Source organism: Phragmites australis, chromosome 2, assembly GCF_958298935.1.
Source record: "Phragmites australis chromosome 2, lpPhrAust1.1, whole genome shotgun sequence".
NCBI classification, from domain to species: Eukaryota; Viridiplantae; Streptophyta; class Magnoliopsida; order Poales; family Poaceae; genus Phragmites; species Phragmites australis.
The window spans coordinates 1613135-1631353 of record NC_084922.1 but is presented as its reverse complement, the minus strand read 5'-3'; the positions used below and the strand labels follow the sequence as shown (position 1 = coordinate 1631353).

Below are 18219 nucleotides of genomic sequence, written 5' to 3'. Positions count from 1 at the left end.
GTTAATTACTACTAGTGATCAGCAGGGATCTGACGAAATAATGCTAGGGACTGATGATTATGGTGACTGGTGAGAATGGGAAACGTGCATGGTTTAAAAAAAAGAAAAATGCAAAACCCCCAAAATTCATTTGGATTTTGTTTTTCCCCCAGAAGTTGTTTTGTTGCAAAAAAAAACCCCAAAGGTTCGGTTTTGTTAAAAAAACACTGCCAAAAATTCAATTTTTTTTAAAAAAAATCACAAAATATTCTAAAATACTATAGACAATTCTAAGACCTTCTATGATTTTTTTTAAAATAGTATCATTTGTATCATATTTTATGGAGAGTAAGTTTGAAAAAAAAAGAAAAACGTGCAGCTCATTTATTAATTCGAGTTAAATACATAGTTAATTATTTACTGATCCAAAAATCATGAAACTAATTTTTTTAATCTTCTTACATGATCCTCTATCTTCTAAAAATACATGAAATCTTGAAATAGTTATTGTAACATGCAAGATTGAGAAAATGTGTTGCAGATAGATTAATTCATAACTAATCCATAACAACCCAAAATTAGTGAAACCATTTTTATTAGTTTACTTAAACAATGATTTGTGTAGGAAAAATAATGATAGACATGACAAAGTTAAAATAACATGAGTTAATAGATGAGCTGCATGTTTTTCTTTTCTTTCAAACTTTCTCTCCATAAAATATGATGTAAAGGATATTATTTTTGAAGAAAAAAATCATAAAATGTCCTAGAATTGTCTCTAGTTTTTTTTAGAACTTTTTGTTATTTTTTATTTTTGGGGATTTTTTACAATAAAATCAAACTTTTAGAGTTTTTTTCAACAAAAATAACCTCTGGGGGAAAGTCAAAATCCAAGTAACTTTTGGGGTTGCATTTCTCGAGGAAGAAGAAAAACAATTCTTTTTTTGTCATTTTTCACCGTGACAGTTAGTTGCTAGCAGATAGGAAATTCTGTGACTATTCAGTGGCAACTTACATTGGGATTGTGCAGCAACCCCAGTGAACATATGCAGAGAATAGACTATGTAACATCTTCAGTAAATGTATCATAGTAAATTATTAAGGGTTGTCTAGTAACTTAAAATTTACTATAATTTGGAAGTACGAAAATTTGCTATGGCCTAGATCTAGTAGCAATTTTAGTGAATGTCCGGTAGCAACTTATATAAAGACTGTGTAATAATTTATATAGCAACTTCAACTTCCAACTATGATATCATCTTATGTGAATATGCATTACAACTTCTATCAATGTTTTGTAGTAAATTCAATGATATATTTGGTAGTAACTTATGCGGAGCCTTAATTAGCAAAATTACATATAAATTGCTATCAAACATTAATTGAAGTTGCTAGCAATCCAAATCATAGTAAAGTTTGTGTAGCAACTTATGTTATATATATGATAATAACTTATATAGTAACTATGTAGTAATTTATATTGTATACAAAATATTTTCAAAATATATGTAATATGGATCCTATTTTGTATCGGAGCAATAGCTCGGTTGGAAAGGACGGTGTGAGCGCCCGAGCTAGCCCGAGTTCGAGAGTGCACTCGCGCGGGTATGCGGGTATGCATGGGATTTTCCCGATTTACATGGTCACGCACGGAGCGTGAGAGCAACGCTACATGGTGGAGTCATACCTGGCAAGAGTTTATCCCCTATTCCACACACCCAATCCTAAGACTTTTAACGAAAATCATGTAGATAATACCGTAGTGTTAAAAAAATGGATCCCATTTTGCTGTCCAAGTCATCCCTGTTTGGCTTAAAGCCTTTCTTCATGAGATTTGGATCCCCGAATTTCACACCGTTTGAAGTTAGGTACTGTAGCGTGACTTCAAACACGCGTGGGACGCTGGATCTAGAACGAACATACAAGATTTAGTGATACAGCAATGCTATAAACAGTGAACGCGAACAATATTATGATAAACAGTAAATCTACACAGTATTTGAAATCAAAGATACTGTTTTTCACTGTAATACCAAATATATTTTACTATTGCACTCTGATATCAGAGTGTAAAGTCAGTGAAGTCAGAGGATCCAAATCTTTCTTTACGTGCGTCCACCCCTGGCCTGCGCCGCGCGCTATCCCTTGAGCGCGACCGGTGGCCAGGAGACCTCCCGTGATTAGTTGTCTAGTACAGCTGTTATGCTGTTTTGGGCCTTTTGTGCTTCATCTTTACGTACAATGGTATACAAGTTAGGCCTCACTGGGCCGAGTCTGAACAAGAACAGTTCCTGGTCTAGCCTAAGTCAACACAATCAAGAGCAGGCTCCTAGAAAAAGGCCATTAGACCTATGACTCTACCAGCCTTTACGCCCACCTAGCTCCTTGGCAAGTTGGCATTATATTTTCATTTTCTTTTTCTTTTCAAAGAAAAAAAATCAGGCAGCAGCACATGTTAGTTCATCCACAAACAATCCTCCGCATTCCATGCACAAGGATTGCATAATCCAGTTCCAGTCTACGATTGAGGCTCTATTTATTTTTTATTATTTTAATTATAGATTGCAACTAAAAACAAAAACAAAAGCAAAGGTTCTCGATCTAAAAACTGATTCTCACCATCAACGAATCAAATTATAGAACGAAATCACACAATCTACAATCCAACGAGAATGAGCTTCTTCACAAAATCTAAATGCTAACAATCCATAGCAAAAAAAAAAAAAGAAGCCTAAACAATGGAAATCGAGCGAGGAGATTAGACGAGAAGGCTTGGACGCCAAGCTAGTCCAAGCTGTGTTAGCTCTGAATCTTGAAAGAGACTGCACCGCCCGAATGTTGTGGCGGAATCCCGGATCACATCGACGCACGCAGACGCAGGGATGGACGTACATACATTACTCCGGTCAAATTTTGGAACAAACTTCTGCCAGCCTGCCACGTCATGTTCCCTGCATTTCGAGCTGCCTACCTGCCACATCGTCTGTTTATCCTCGATGCGAGGGGTGACTTCACGAAAACTTCATCTTTGGATTTCATTAGAAGTCACCAGTCCGAATGGCCAAAGTTAATCGCAGTATGACTAATACGTATGTGGAAATTTACTTGCGGAATATAATGCAAGTCCAGAAATGCTTCCTATTTTACAATCGCGTATGACTAACCTGCAAATTTTTTGTCCGGTATATGGTAACAATGGTGCATTCTCGGAGGGATGCTTCTGCACAATGTTATCCATCATGGACGGCCAGATTGTTGCCCAGTCCTGATGTCGTCCACTCGTCCCAGCGCATCAAAACAGCAAACCCCGGCTTCCATAGCGGCACAGTTGATCCTTGCAGCCATCGATTTTTCTCGCGAGAGCGACAGAGGAAGCACAGCACAGCGCAGCGCGATCCAATTCCAAACCAACCACAGCTCCTGCCTCTTGCACCAGTTTTTTTCCGTTGCAGTCACTGTCAGCCAGTCGCCATTGCAGAACTGGAAGTTCATTGCACGGACCTCGTCAACTGGACTTCGGAGAGCACCCGTGTGCTAGTGTTACAAGCAACCAAAACCCCGTACCTGTAAAAGTTAAACAAAACGATTTACTGACTGGTCAGCCAGGAATCGGTTTCGTTTCCTCTTTAATTGAAATTTGATTAGCCTAACCGTAGCTTAGACAAGAGTGTCCAACTTCGCAGCCAACATCGACGTCGACGACGACTCTCTGCTCTGATGCACGAGTAGCAAACGAGTGATGGCACACGCAAGCCGGGCGTGAATAGCTTTGTGAAGACGACGGTTCCTCAATGGCGCGCAGTCTGGTTGGTGCGTTGGAATCGTCAGACTGGTTGCAGAGCTAGCGCAATCATGCAAGTTATTTAGGGAGGGGCAAACAAAACAAAGCGTGACGACGACGAGGTCACTCGTCGAGCTGTATGCTGCGTATGCGTCGATCGTTCTGGTTAACGCCAGCTACCTGCCAAGAGCGGAGCAGGTCGCTCCATCGATCGTTGGCAACCACCCCCACTGATTGTGATTGATCATCGAGTCAGATTAATCCCTTCTGAACATAGCTGTTGATCAGTGGATAAATTGAATTCGATCTGTAGCTGCCTGGCTAGCAGGGCATGCATCCATCCAGGAATCTTAGCTTGCTTAGCCGCCGTGCATAGCGACTTGTATCTTTCGAAACGTACGAGTGCATGCGTACGTCTTGCGCGCACGCACTGAAGTCTGGACGGGGATTAACAGAATGCCTCTAGACTGGAAATCCTTCTAGCATGCCATACGCACCTTGTGGAACGATCGGAGAATTAGCTGCACAAAAGCATACCTACAGGATGCAGAAACCATCATGTCTGCGCCATTGAAGTCATGAAACTTGATATTATTATACCACTAAGTCATCTACGATAAACAAGTCAGGAATTCTCAAGACCCCGTTGCATCACCCTGGCACCAGCACGATCGATCTAAAATAATCCGCTGTTCACATGGAGCGCCACTCCTTCGAAGCTGCGCCCTTTGCAGGCGCAGAGACGGAGAATGTTCAGAGGTAGTACCACTGGACGTGACGTGCAGAAATACAGAGGATAACCGTCAGTGAAGCCATGAAGCTTTTCTTTCAGTGCAGCAATTTCAAAAATTCACGTATTGCTAGTATATTTACCACGCCACTAGTGTCATGTACGATAAACAAGTCAAGGATCGCTAGGTTTAGCTCGATGTAAGAAGAAAAAAAAGAATCGCAGTCCACATGGCGTGCGAAAATCCATGCCGTTACGCCTCCTTCCCTGTCAGACCCTATGGCGATGGCACCGCCGGCGGCTTCCCTCCGTCGGTCGTTGCTCATCCCGTCGACCTCCCCCCTTCCAACAACCTAGCCTCCACTAACCGCCTGCCGTGTAACCATTTCGACACTCGACAACCACCAAAAGGCCTCTTTTCCCCTCCTTCTGCGCCACATCAGGATCGTCTAGATCTCTCCTTTCCCCTAGCTTGGATCCCATTTCGGGTGCTTTTGTTCATGTTCCCATTGGTGGTGGGGGACCAAGACATGGTCGTCACGCCTCTGTAGGGGTCCGCCATGAGGATGTCGCTCAATCCCAGGAGTAGTTGCAGTGACATCTCTTGGCTATCCGTTTGCCGGTGGATCTAAACGGGAAAGCTCCTCTACACCCTCTCGCAGCTATGATTCATAAGCTCTCTTCTATACCAGTCATCCCCCCCCCACTCCAGTTTCCACGCTCCTGGTTCAAGTCGGCATCTCGAGTGCTCAACTGGCAAGCTCCATGCTTCTGAGCATGGTGACAAGGATGCCTCCCATGGCTGGAAAGAAGTTAAACAACGTTAATGGTGGAGATCAGTAAATGCAAAGCATTCACTTTCAACTTGTCAGCTACTAGCCCCAACCATTGGATTCAATGCCCTGGCAACCTTGGCTCTCTTTAGGAGGAGATCTAGTGGAAGGTGCTTCAGATGTCTTGCCCGTGACCACAAGGTCGCGACCTGCAGAGACCCCCCTCGCTGCATCCTCTGCTCTTCTTTTGGTCATTAGTCAAGGTGGTGTCCCTCCTTGAAGCAAGCTGGTTTTCACCGTGAAGTGCATACAGGTGGCCATCTTCCGTCTAGGCTGAATTAGCATCCCTCCCCTCCACTCCTCAACTCGGTGGCTTTTCCTCTACTCCCTCGCCGGATGCCACCTCCTGTGCACATCCCGGCACCATAGCCTGTCATGATGTGATGTCATGACCGCTCCCCTTCTGATGCTATCCGCGATGGGGATGGCCCATCCTGGCGGGAGGGCGACCAGCTCCAAGGTCGAAACCAGCGCCAATGACATGTCTGTGGCTCTCACGGCAATAGCTCGACAAGGAGGGGCGGCTACCAGAAGCAACACCAGCTGGGCTGCATGCCTCTTGCTCCTCGATGCCCACTCTCTCTAACCCCATCTCGCCGTGGAAGGTCCCGCACGCCTTTTACATCTCCTACACGTGGTGGGAGGTCCCGTTCCCGAGGGCATGCCAGTGGCTCACAAGCGGTTGGTGCTCTATCCACTACGCACGGCTGCCGCTCTATGGCGTGCCCCCGGTCTCCCACACAAGGCTAGCACTCGTATGCACTATCTCGGCTAGTTGTGCGTGTGGAGCACCCTAGCGTACAAGCACAACATCGATCGTCTAGCCGGGGCAAGCGCTCTTGTTCTACGGTGCTGGGCGGCTGCTTTGGCCGCCGCTTGCATCGAGTGAACCCCTGGCTATCTACATGCTCCAGTCAGGGATCATCTTCGGTCGCGATCGCTGCCAATAGGGTCTCTTTAACGACCTCTGTGATGACTGGTGTGCATGACGGCAAGATTATGGCTGGCACTTCTGTGCATGCACTGTAGATGGATGCAGGTCTGATTGTGATGGTAGAAGCTCAAGTCCAAGTTGAGGACTTTCGAGATTATGATCCAATGCTGGAGAAGGTGCTGTTGACGCCTCTGCGTCGACCCACACTATCTTCACCTACTCCACAAAAGGGTGGCAGGCTTCCTTTTGTTAGATCGCATGTGTTCTAGTCGACTACCTTCTTCCCTGTCGTTGCACAACACCGGATTTTGAAATTTTGAAATCCACATTAGTTGTTTCCCTAGGTTGTTCTCCGGTGTTCTCCCCCACCAGCCTTCCCCAAGCTGAGGTTCTAGAAACGGTGACAACAATGCATGACTCAATTCAACTCGCAGTGTCTTAATAGTTGGACACTGGCAATGAGCTGACACTGATGATAAGCGCAAGGGAGAGGAGCACACAACAAGACATTGAGTTGACGTAAGTGATGATAGAGGAGGAGATGGACACACAACAGGATGTTGCTAGGCTTGCTTCTTTTATAGCTCAAGTCACCACCACCATTGAGCCACCCCTGCTTCATTCCCTAGATCCTATGTGGGTAGCATGTCGGAGACGCTGCACTTCTACTCCGACACCAGCCCATCAAAGTCAAAGGTTAGCTAATAAACTGGGCTATAATCTGAACTCTGAACTAAAAGCACGAGAGATTTTGATGAAAAATGGGGAATTATTGCTCCACAAGAAGGGGTATCCGAGGCTGCTCTAAGGCGCTATCTTGCTTTGCTCACAGGGCTACTTTCAGAGGCAGCCATAGATGCCATCCTCGTGCTTTGTGGCCTGGATGGGCAATAACTCCCCACGCCAATCTCTATTGATGCTGCAACCAAGGATGAAGCTTGATGGCCCCAGGAAAGCAATGAAGCTATTGGTCTCAGCTTTTATCATGGGTTTCCTTAATTTTATTGTAATGGAGTGGCATCCTTGGATTCACTTCAGTTGGCCGTCTCTTCTGAAAGCTCCCCTCAGTTCTGCAATTATGTTTCTTTTGGGTACCGTGTTTGCCCTGTTTTCTGTGGTTTGTATTCAACCTGAACCAAGTCAGGGTTCTTGCACATGGCTATTGCTTCTGTGTGCCTTCGGGAGTAAGTAGTTTATTCTGGTGTATTAGCTATGGCTCCATGTCACAGGTTAATTGCAAACTTATACATTAGAATGTTAGGGGCCTAAACAGCCTAAACAATCCAACCAAAAGGGCTTCAGTGAGAGGTTTGATCCAAGATAGTGGAGCAACAATAGTTTATCTTCAAGAAACCAAACTAGCAGCTCCAGACAACAAAATTCTTCGAGAGATTGTGGGTGATGACTTTATGAACAACTGTTTGGTGCCGCCGACTCAGTAAACTAGGGGAGGCCTGGTCTGTCATGATAATTTCTTCTCCCTCTCTGAAGAACAACTTTCTACATATGCAGTTTCAGCCAATCTAACAATGAAAAGTGATAATCATTGTTGGACTGTCATATCTGTTTATGGTCCACAAGATGATAATAGCAAGCGACACTTCCTCCAGGAGCTAAAAAATCTAAAACCTTATGTTCTTGACTCATGGCTTATTAATGGGGATTTTAATATGGGTAGACAAGAGCACAACACTTTTCAACTGAAGAATGGTATCAGAATTCAGAAGTACTCTAGATGAACTAGAGCTAAAGGAGATTGATCTCTTTAGCAGGAAATACACTTGGGCCAGTTAACATGACAATCCAACTTTAACAAGAATTGATCGAGCCTTTTGCACAATTGATTAGGATCTTCTTTTCCCTAACTGTTGGTTGCATGCTCTTTCCTCAAAAGTGTCAGACCATTCCCCACTTCTATTGGTAGGGGGCATGTAGTTCAAAAGCTCCAACATGTTCCGTTTTGAACTTGTTTGGACAAAATTGGATGGTTTTCCTCATGTCATCTCTGAAGCTTGGAACAAACCCACGCAAGAACATGATGCCATCCGCCGACTACACATCAAGTTATCCCGGACAACAAAAGCGCTTAAAGCATGGAGTTGATAAAAAATTGGAGACTTACGGCTCCAACTTGTTGTGGCCAGAGAAGTAATCTTACAACTAGACAAGGCTTAAGAATGAAGGCAATTGGACAAAAGAGACCTCAAGGATAAGCTCCGACTATGCTGCCTTCGCCTTGCCGCCATGGAAAAAACAAGAATGCGACAACGATCTAGACAAATAAATATACATGAAGGAGATGTGAACACAAAGTTTTTCCACTTAAAGGCTAATGGGAGAAGGAAAAAGAATTGCATTCAGCAACTTTCCACTACGATGGGTTGGGCCATAACACATGAAAAAAAGGCACATGAGCTACATAGGCACTTTTTAGCTCACTTGGGACTGAAAGTTCAGAGAGATCTAGCCATAAATTGGGAAGCCTTAGGCATGCAACTGGTTGTTCTCTCCATATTGGAAGCACCCTTTGATGAAGATGAGATCAAGGACACCATCATGGATATGTCATCTGTGAAAGCACTAGGGCCAGATGGTTTTATCGGTCTCTTTTTTAAATTGTGCTGGGACACCATCAAGGAAGATTTAGTGGCAACCATATATCAAATTTATAGCCTTAGAGGAGACCATATTCACTTGGTTAACACTGCTAACATATCTCTGTGGCCTAAATAGACACTTGCCTCGCAAGTGAAGGATTATAGACCCATCAGCCTAATCAGCAGCGTAGCAAAGATCTTTACAAAGTTACTAGCCAACAGGCTTGCCCCTCATCTAAACAAGTTGGTCTTTGTGAACCAAAGTGCCTTTGTCAAGAAGCGATGTATCCAAGATAATTTCATATACACCCAAAACTTGCTCAAGAGCTTGCATAGGAAGAAAGAATCGGCTTTGTTTCTCAAACTAGATATTGCAAAAGCTTTTGACACAGTAAGTTGGGAGTATCTTTTGGAGCTTTTGCAAAGACTGGGTTTTTGCAAAGACTGGGTTTTGGCCAAAGATGACGTGATTGGATTGCCTTGCTATTCTCTACCTCAAGCTCCCGTGTTCTCTTAAATGGCATACTAGGAAAGCGGTTCTTCCACAGGAGAGGACTTCGTTAGGGCGACCCACTTTCGCCGATGTTGTTCATTTTGGCTATCGACCCATTGCAAAAGTTACTTAGCCTTACAACGGCGAATGGAATGTTGAATCCAATTTGTAACCGAGCATCAAGGTTGCGCATCGCCCTTTTTGCGGATGACACGACATATCCATCTCTCTAATGAAGGACTTGATGACGATCAAATGTATCCTCGAGATTTTTAGCAAAGCCTCGTGGTTGGTCACAAACCTCAATAAGAGTGAGATATACCCGATAAGATGTAAAGACCTAAATTTGGAAGATATCTTGCATGTATTCCCGGCCAAACTTGAGAAGTTTCCATGTAAATATTTGGGTCTGCTGCTAACCACGAAACACATGTGTAAATTGGATACACAACCTCTCATTGACAAGATGGTTGGGAAGCTTCCTGGTGGAAAGGCAAGCTCCTCAATAAGGCAGGGAGGCTGACCCTCACGGACTCAGTTCTGACATCTCAGCCTATCTACCATCTCTTAGTTTTCTAGTTGAACAAATGGGCCATAAAATGTATGGATCGGATTAGGTGAGCCTTCCTTTCCTTTGGAAAGGGGCAGATCAAGTGAAGGGAGGACATTGCCTTGTTAATTAGAAATGAGTATACCAGCCAAAGTAGCTTGGTGGACTTGGTTTGAAGAATCTGGTGATGTTTTGGAGAGCTCTTCTGTTGCGCTGGCTTTGGCTAGAATGGCAGCACCTAGACAAACAATGGTTTGGTGCTACACTACCTTGTGATGAAACTGATCGGTGCTTGTTTGCTGCTTCTACTGAAGTCACTATCGGTAATGGGCAAATTGCCAAGTTCTGGGACACCAGATGGCTCCAAGGTCAAGCCCCAAAAGAAATAGCACCAAATATGTTCCGTATTACTATCAGGAAAAACCGATCAGTAGCTTATGAGCTACAGGATGGTAATTGGATTCGTATGGTGAGCAATATTACAACAGAGATTCAACTAAATGAATTCATCGATCTTTGGACAAAATTGCAAGGAGTAGTGCTGCAGGACAACATGTCGGACTCAATTGCTTAGAAGTGGACACCAGATGGTACATATACTGCAAAATCTGCTTATGTGGTTCAGTTTCATGGCTCCTTTAGCCGCTTCAAAGCCAACCTTGTTTGGAAATCCAAAGTAGAAAACAAATGTAAGTTCTTTGCTTGGTTACTCATCGAACAAAAGCTTAACACTGTGGCCAACCTCGCAAGAAAAAATTGGCCACGCAACACCTCATGTTTCCTTTGTAATCAAGCTCCTGAAATTGTGATTCACTTTGGCCAGTAATGTGTGTATTCCAAAGAGGTATGAGAACATGTTGCTAACTGGTTGGGTAGGCCAGAGTTCAGGAACATGCACTTGCAGCATCACACATCAATTCGAGATTGGTGAGAAGCGACGATGGTGAGGATCCCCAGGATTGATCGGGAAATAGCCAACTATGCTTTTATCTACGTGTGCTGGAGCATATGGAAAGAAAATAATCAAAGAATTTTCTAAAAAAAAACGCTTAGGTTTCGTCTTTGGCGAAGGAAGAAATGAGAGCCAAATTGGGAGAGAATCTGGATATCACCTAGATGATTTGTGTTGTTGCTCCTGTTGGCATGTTTTTGAGCTACTTAATGGTGTCATATGTTATCTCTTGTAATTGACTTATTGTGATTTCTTATAGTTGCTCACAACCGTATGTCTTTCGGTGTGTGATGTATCTGCGTAAAAATTCTTTCGTACTTCAATAAATGGCAGAGCCCATGGCTCTTTAAAAAAAACCATGGCGAGATTGCAGAGACGAGCACTGTTCAGAGCTTGTACTTGTGGACGTGCAGAAATACAGAGTACTATATTCCATGAGCTAAGCAGATGATGGGAGCCAACACATCACGCAGTTTCCATCCATGATCGATGCACACAGCAACTTGAGCCGAGAACTCCTTGTTGCATATGGCCAGCTCGAACGAGGCGTCATGGTCCGTGACAAGAACGGCGCAACCACCGAGGAAGCCCTCTTCTGAAACGTGGACGTGCGGACTTCTTGGCGATGACTCCTTCCATCCACTGGCTGCCGCGCATGCGATTCAGAGCTTCTCAATTCGTTCGGTACGCAGTCTCCTACGGGTTGCGAACTTGCCAACCTGCAGAGGGCACGTCCGGTCCGGGTCCCGAGCAGATGCTGCTGCTCGAGTACATCGACTCGAGATCCATCAACTGGTTAATAGAATCAGAATCTTCCAATGCATAAATGTTTTTCTTCTTCTGACGGAAATGCAAACCCCATGGCTGTGTTTGTTCGAGATGCATGCGATCGATTTATCCTAGCATCAGCTCTGACAATGTCAACTCTGATACGAAGGTCAGCGCTACGGACAATAATTACCTGCACGTTCCGGTTCCCGTTCTTCTCGCCGGAAGACAGTACTGGTAAAATAACTCCTACATGCATGTGTGCATACGATACGATACATCCGTGCGTACCTGGGGTCCGGTTACTCCCAACTAGACACTAGGGTTACACTGTCCTGGAGTATTTTATTTACCGGTAAAAACCCCCCGACTCAGACCCGTTAGCGAGCTTTTTGAGGCTATATATTGACATGGTTAAAACTGTTCTATCGCGCTCACGAGTCGTGACTGAATCATTTAGCCACTATTACAGGTGAATAAAAAGTTTAAACTCGCGAGTTAACTCGGCTCGAAGCTAGCTTGGCTTGACTCGACTCAGAACAGCTCGTTGTATTTTGTAACGAGCTAAACTAATATTTTAACTCAAACTCCACCTAAGACTGAGGTTTGCATGGCTGCCTACTCCATGTGATACAACTACACGGTGTCACTCATCGTATCAGCAGCACCAGCATCCCTTGCCCTAGCCACTGGCGCCTCTAGTACATGATAATGCGTCACCTGGAGCCCTCAACGTCGCGTCGCCTACCGTCAGCCGCCGCTTGATGCCTTGATGTATATATATGGAAAAGAAAAAACTAATGTTATGATTTCCATGATCAGATTGTGCTATTTCGTGACCCTATGATTTGGCTCGTGAGGCTAACAAGCTTGCTTGCGAGCTGGATTGAGCTAAGTTGAGTCGAGCTTATCTTTTAGCTCGGTTAAAAAACGAGCAGAATCGAACCAACTCGTTATGACGAGCTTGACCGAACCAAACCCGAGTAGAGCCGGCTTGATATCCACCCCTAGCCGCCACTTCCTCCCAAAGACTTTATCAAACCATCGTGCCAGTACTCTTGCACCCCAATCAGGACAAGAAACCCCCGATTAATTTAGCCTAATCGTACGCCCGACGACCAACTCCGGAAGGGAATTTAATCGGGCAAGAAGGCAGGCAGGCAGCAGAGGGAGGAGAGGCAACTCCCCGCGCCGTCACAGCTCTGCACCAACAACCTCGCGAGGAGCCATCATGAGGTGCCGGCTGTTCGTTTGCCTCGTTCTCCTCCTCGCGCTGGCGGGGCCGCGGGCGGCCGTGGCGCGGGAGTACGCGGCCATCTTCAACTTCGGGGACTCCCTCGTGGACGCTGGCAACCTCGTCGTGGACGGCATCCCGGACTACCTCGCCACGGCGCGCCTGCCGTACGGCATGACCTACTTCGGGTACCCCACCGGGCGGTGCTCCGACGGCCGCCTCGTCGTCGACTTCATCGGTACGCATATATCCATTCGTTCAGACTGGCCGATGATCATTCGATCGATCGTCAGTTCTCGCGCACGCGCGGTCAAACTAGGCACCGTTCTGAGTTCTGACCTGTGTGCATGCATAATCGAGTAGCGCAGGAGCTGGGGCTGCCGCTGCTGCCGCCGTCCAAGGCGCGCAACGCGACGTTCCACCGCGGCGCCAACTTCGCCATCACGGGCGCCACGTCGCTGGACACGCCCTTCTTCCAGGAGCGCGGGCTGGGGCAGACGGTCTGGAACTCGGGGTCCCTGCACACCCAGATCAAGTGGTTCCAGGACATGAAGCCCAAAATCTGCAACTCCCCGCAAGGTTCATTGAATTCGTACTTTCATTTGCACAGCGACACCTCTCAAATTTTCTTCGATCGATCCTGCATGGTGCGTACGCATATGATAGCTGACGCCGTACGTTTCTTGCGGTTTGATCATGCACCAGAGTGCCGGGACCTTTTCCGGCGGTCGCTGTTCATCGTGGGCGAGTTCGGCGGGAACGACTACAACTCGCCGCTGTTCGCGTTCCGCCCCCTGGAGGAGGCGCACGACTTCGTGCCGCACGTGGTTGACTCCCTCGGCAAGGGCATCGAGAAGCTGATCGCGGAGGGGGCCGTGGAGCTGGTGGTTCCCGGGGTGCTCCCCATCGGGTGCTTCCCGGTGTACCTGTCCATCTTCCGCAAGCAGCCGGAGATGTACGGCGGGCGGAGCGGGTGCATCAAGGACCTCAACACGCTGTCGTGGGTGCACAACGCGGCGCTGCAGCGCAAGATCGTCCAGCTCCGGGCCAAGCACCCCGGCGTGCGCATCATGTACGCCGACTACTACACGCCCGCCATCCAGTTCGTCCTCCACGCCGAGAAATATGGTGAGTTCATCCTCCTCCTGTTTCGTGCCTGGTTTCTTGGTTGCCTCTCATTTGCTTCATCCCATCCGTGTCAATCCCCGCGGCCCGTGGTCACGGCAGTTTGCGTCTAACGTTGTCAGTTGGGTTCGTTACGGCAACGAGGACAGGCACTGACACGTGGGACCCAGAGCCTGTCCACGTCACCTTTGCCCTTTGAAAAAACAAAAAGGACAAAGGCCTTTCGTTCAGAATTAGTATTAAACAACTCTGGAAGTCGCTAGTATATTTCTCTGACAGACTGAATCTGACTAAAATAGTTCAAAAACAACTCCGCGAGAAAGCAATGGCATATCATTTGATCTGGTCCTGTACCACCGAACGGATTAATACTAATACTAGGACAAGAACAGCTGCCGTATCAGCGTATTTGGTTAGATTATTTACATTGTTAGTTCACGATGTCTCGCGATCAATCATATATATCATATCATCATGCCATTGAAAGCATGGCAACCGACGGGAGAAGAAAAATCAATCGAGTGACGCGAGCACGGATGCGTTTCCGGGCGAACAAAACAAGAGGTGGTCTGTTGTAGTTTCCCCCACGCTTGTGAGGTTTCGTGATCAGACGAGGCAAAGACTTTGAACACTCGCTATATATGCTGAGGCTATGAATAGGAAAGATGGGGTTTCTTGCAGCGTCAGCATTGCAAGTTTGCAACTGATTAAGAAACGGTGGCGAGTACTAATTGGCGTAGGTGTTGGTGACATGCTTGATGAAGCTAGCAAGCGTTGGGTGAGGACTGAGGGTGATACCCAGCTACGCGACTGATCAATCAATACAACTCCTCTCTGCTCTTCTGTCCTGTCCTGAATTCTCAATGATACCACTATCCTCGAATATTTTTGAAAAGATTTGTGGAATCGGTTTGAATATAGAGCCTGTGATCACACCGCATGTGACCATGTCAATCGCCACACGAGAAGACTTTTTCCAAGCTCCATCTTCTCAACCATCAGGTTTAATTAAGCACACTTGTTACGAAAAAAGAAGTATCACTAGGGACGAAGGGAAGTACAAAGGGCCAATAAAACAACGCAGCAACGTGTAAGGCCATGCTTAGCTTACACCTGTATATTGACTTTGGAGTTTTCCATTTGGCATGTTCAGCTTCTTCTTTTGGAGGATTCTCCTACAACTGTTCCTAATCATTCAGCGATAAGATATGGCCCACTCATGATTCAGCCAACTTGCTCCTCATGGTATAAACGATTTTAAAAAATATATATATTAACAAGAAAACGACCAGTCGATACAACTAACAGATATGATTAAGCAACTATTTGAGAAAAAAGGATTGAACAAGTACGTATTTGGTGCGCAGTTTCTGCATTGATCATGATCACATATTCGGTCCGAATAGTCCAAAACTGTTGGAAATCATAAGCAGCCAGTATCAATTTCAATCCAGCTAATGTATCATGCCCAAGTCGCCATCCATGCCACACCCTACACGTTATCAAACGTGGATGCTTAATTAGTCCAAGACGACGTATACCGTAAAGGCATTGCCTTCTGTCTGGAATTAATATATTTCTTGTCCATTATCCTCGCACGGAAGAAGAGGCAGTCAAAAGAGGAGTCGAAGTTTGACACACGCTGTGATCCGGGCAATCCGGGTTGGAATCAAACAAAAGATTCAATTCAGCAATTCATATCACATATTCCCTGGTCAATCTTATCTATACGAATGCTGACATGCACGATGACATGGGCACATAGTTCTCTCTCTGTCTCTCTCTCTCTCTCTGTCTCTCTCTATCTGATGCATGATTAAGCCTTGGGCCCAAGCTTCGATTCTGTTCGGGCTTCAGCCGCAATAGCCTTTCCGTGGACCGCGCGTCGGTTTCACCTCGTAGCCGGAGCCTGATACGACGTCCTGGCCGTGTTTTTGCAGGATTCCTTCGGCAGACGCCGCGGGCGTGCTGCGGTGCGCCTGGGGTGGGCGAGTACAACTTCAACCTCACCTCCAAGTGCGGCGACCCCGGCGCGTACGCATGCGACGACCCCTCCAACCACTGGAGCTGGGACGGCATCCACCTCACCGAGGCGTCCTACGGCCACATCGCCAAGGGCTGGCTCTACGGGCCCTTCGCCGACCCGCCAATCCTCGAGAACAGCAACCACCGTTAAGATCATCCGGCCCATGCCGGCCGGCCGGCCGGTACAGATTGTTCGCATACGAGGGGGCAGCTGCGTGTTGATCATTGTAGAGGGGAATGGAAAGGAAACGACCCAAAAAGAACAAACAAGCATGCACTGCTGTTCAGATTAATTGGTTTAGATTGTGTTGTTCGATGTAATTGTAATTTTGGGGGGATACATCTGCTTTGTTGTGTGATTTGTTTGTTGATATTAGTAGCGTACAATTGTTCTACTTCTCATAGTAGTCAAGAAAAGCAGGATATTCGAGGGCGCCATTTTGTTGCTTGGTTTGTCTTAATTAGTATGGCATGGAATTGAAATGCGCGATGGAGGGACTTTAAACTTGTTTATCGGTAGCTCACACTTGGCTGATGATGGCAGGCTAGACGCTTGGATGCATCGAAATGTCAAACCTAAAATTGTATTGATCTGGACCGTACACTTTTTTTATAATTAATCTGTCATGTTGCATATGTTAAGTCATGTAGCCGCATGCATGCGTGTTGTGTGGTGCGACTTGCATGCAGAAGCAGCTACATATGCAACAGAGCTCTGCTCATTTAGTAGTCGGACGTTGTGGTCTCTGGCATATGAATCGGTCAATTTGTTAAAAATGAAATCATTGAAGGAAGACATCCTCTAGCGCTTCATTAAGTTGAATTTGTAGTAAAGATGGAATCTATTCTATAATAGAATACTTGCATTATGGGAAGTCTCCCTGGCGACCGGTCATGTTCCAGGGATAGGGCGCGACGCGAGCCTCGCCCCGTGTGCGGGCCGAACGGGATGAAAGGGTTGTTGTGACATGCGTCAGGCAGGGGTGAACACACATGAAAAAAGGCTTTAAGCTAGGTATGGGATGAGTGGGCTGATGAAGGATATAGGTCCCTAATGTTGTGTTACAGTGAGTTTTAAAGATTAATGATAACAGGATGTCATTTCTATAAGTTGGTGTGTTCGGTTTAGTTCTGTCATCAAAAGAAGATTGATAGCTCATATATTAAGAATCAACAAGCTGAGGTTGTGAATTGATGGCAAAGTGACGTCATGTGTGGATAGACATCAAGTGAGTTGGTGAAAAGCAAAAGGATTAGCATCATGAGTGGATGATCAACAAGATGAGATTGTGGAATAGTGATTCCGGATTGATGATAAAGATGGTGTCATATGCTGATGAGCATCAAGCTACCTTATGAAAGAACATCATGTGTCGATGGACTTCGAATGATGTGGTGAAAAGATGGAAGATGGAAGTCATGTGCTGATCGGCATCAAGTTTTGATGAAATGCAAGTGGATGGACATCATTAGTTGATGGATGCCAAGTGATTTGATGAAAAGAAAAGGAATGGACATCATGTGTTGATGGGCATCAAGCTAGACCCGAAGTGAATTTGCGCAAGACAAAAGTATAAAATATAGGATATTTTTATTTTGCCAGTCTTAGTGGTTAGTGGAGAAAAGATTGGTTTGCTAAAATAGAATGGCATACTACTAAGAGGGGTCTAGGTGATGCTTGGGTTTTACCATGAGCTCAATCTTGCATGTGCATACTCTCCTTGGCATGGTACAAGTGTTTGCGAATTTGTTTTGCAAACGGTTGAATTTCATGCATTTATGCCTGTGGTCAATCTTTAGACTGGGTTTCTTGTTTTGATTTAATGTGTCTAAGACCAAGCAAGCAATCAACTAGGATGTGTAAACCTTTGAATAAGCTTTTTGTAGAGTCAAAGATTATCGAAATCAGACATCAGAGTTAAAAGTTATGGCTGTTCGTCTAAGTGTCAGTTGTGCTGATATGAGGTGTTGGTTTTACTGTTGCCGGTCTAACCATTGGAGCTAATCGAGTTTTATTGTTTTCTTGGAGCGGACGTCCGTCTTACTGCCAAGGTTGCAGATTGATCGTTGGGTGTTAAGAGAGGGTCGGTTCTCTAGTTGCTTAGCGGTCTTATCGCCACCACAACTACAGTCTAACTGCTGGAGGTTCGAAAAGCGTTGTAATGGTTAGTATTTATAGTCATTGCATGAGTGACGGTTTGACCGAGTTTTGTACTAC

The 18219-nt window shown here is 45.6% G+C and overlaps 1 protein-coding gene across 1 annotated transcript; it reads left to right on the top strand.

Moving 5' to 3' along the window:
• Positions 1–12592: 12592 nt before the first annotated feature.
• Positions 12593–16439, top strand: LOC133892935 (GDSL esterase/lipase At5g45910-like). The gene is made up of 4 exons (XM_062333927.1): positions 12593–13089; positions 13215–13430; positions 13557–13979; positions 15917–16439. The coding sequence occupies exons 1-4, from the start codon at positions 12849–12851 to the stop codon at positions 16150–16152; spliced, it is 1116 nt and encodes a 371-aa protein (XP_062189911.1). The 5' UTR covers positions 12593–12848; the 3' UTR covers positions 16153–16439.
• Positions 16440–18219: the final 1780 nt, after the last annotated feature.

What these genes read in the sequence shown, in the direction of transcription:
- LOC133892935 (XM_062333927.1), top strand. Translation starts at nt 12,849, where the DNA reads ATGAGGTGCCGGCTGTTCGTTTGCCTCGTTCTCCTCCTCGCGCTGGCG. An exon ending in AATCTGCAACTCCCCGCAAG is followed by an intron (nt 13,431 to 13,556) that starts GTTCATTGAATT and finishes ATCATGCACCAG; the next exon opens with AGTGCCGGGACCTTTTCCGG. An exon ending in CCTCCACGCCGAGAAATATG is followed by an intron (nt 13,980 to 15,916) that starts GTGAGTTCATCC and finishes GTGTTTTTGCAG; the next exon opens with GATTCCTTCGGCAGACGCCG.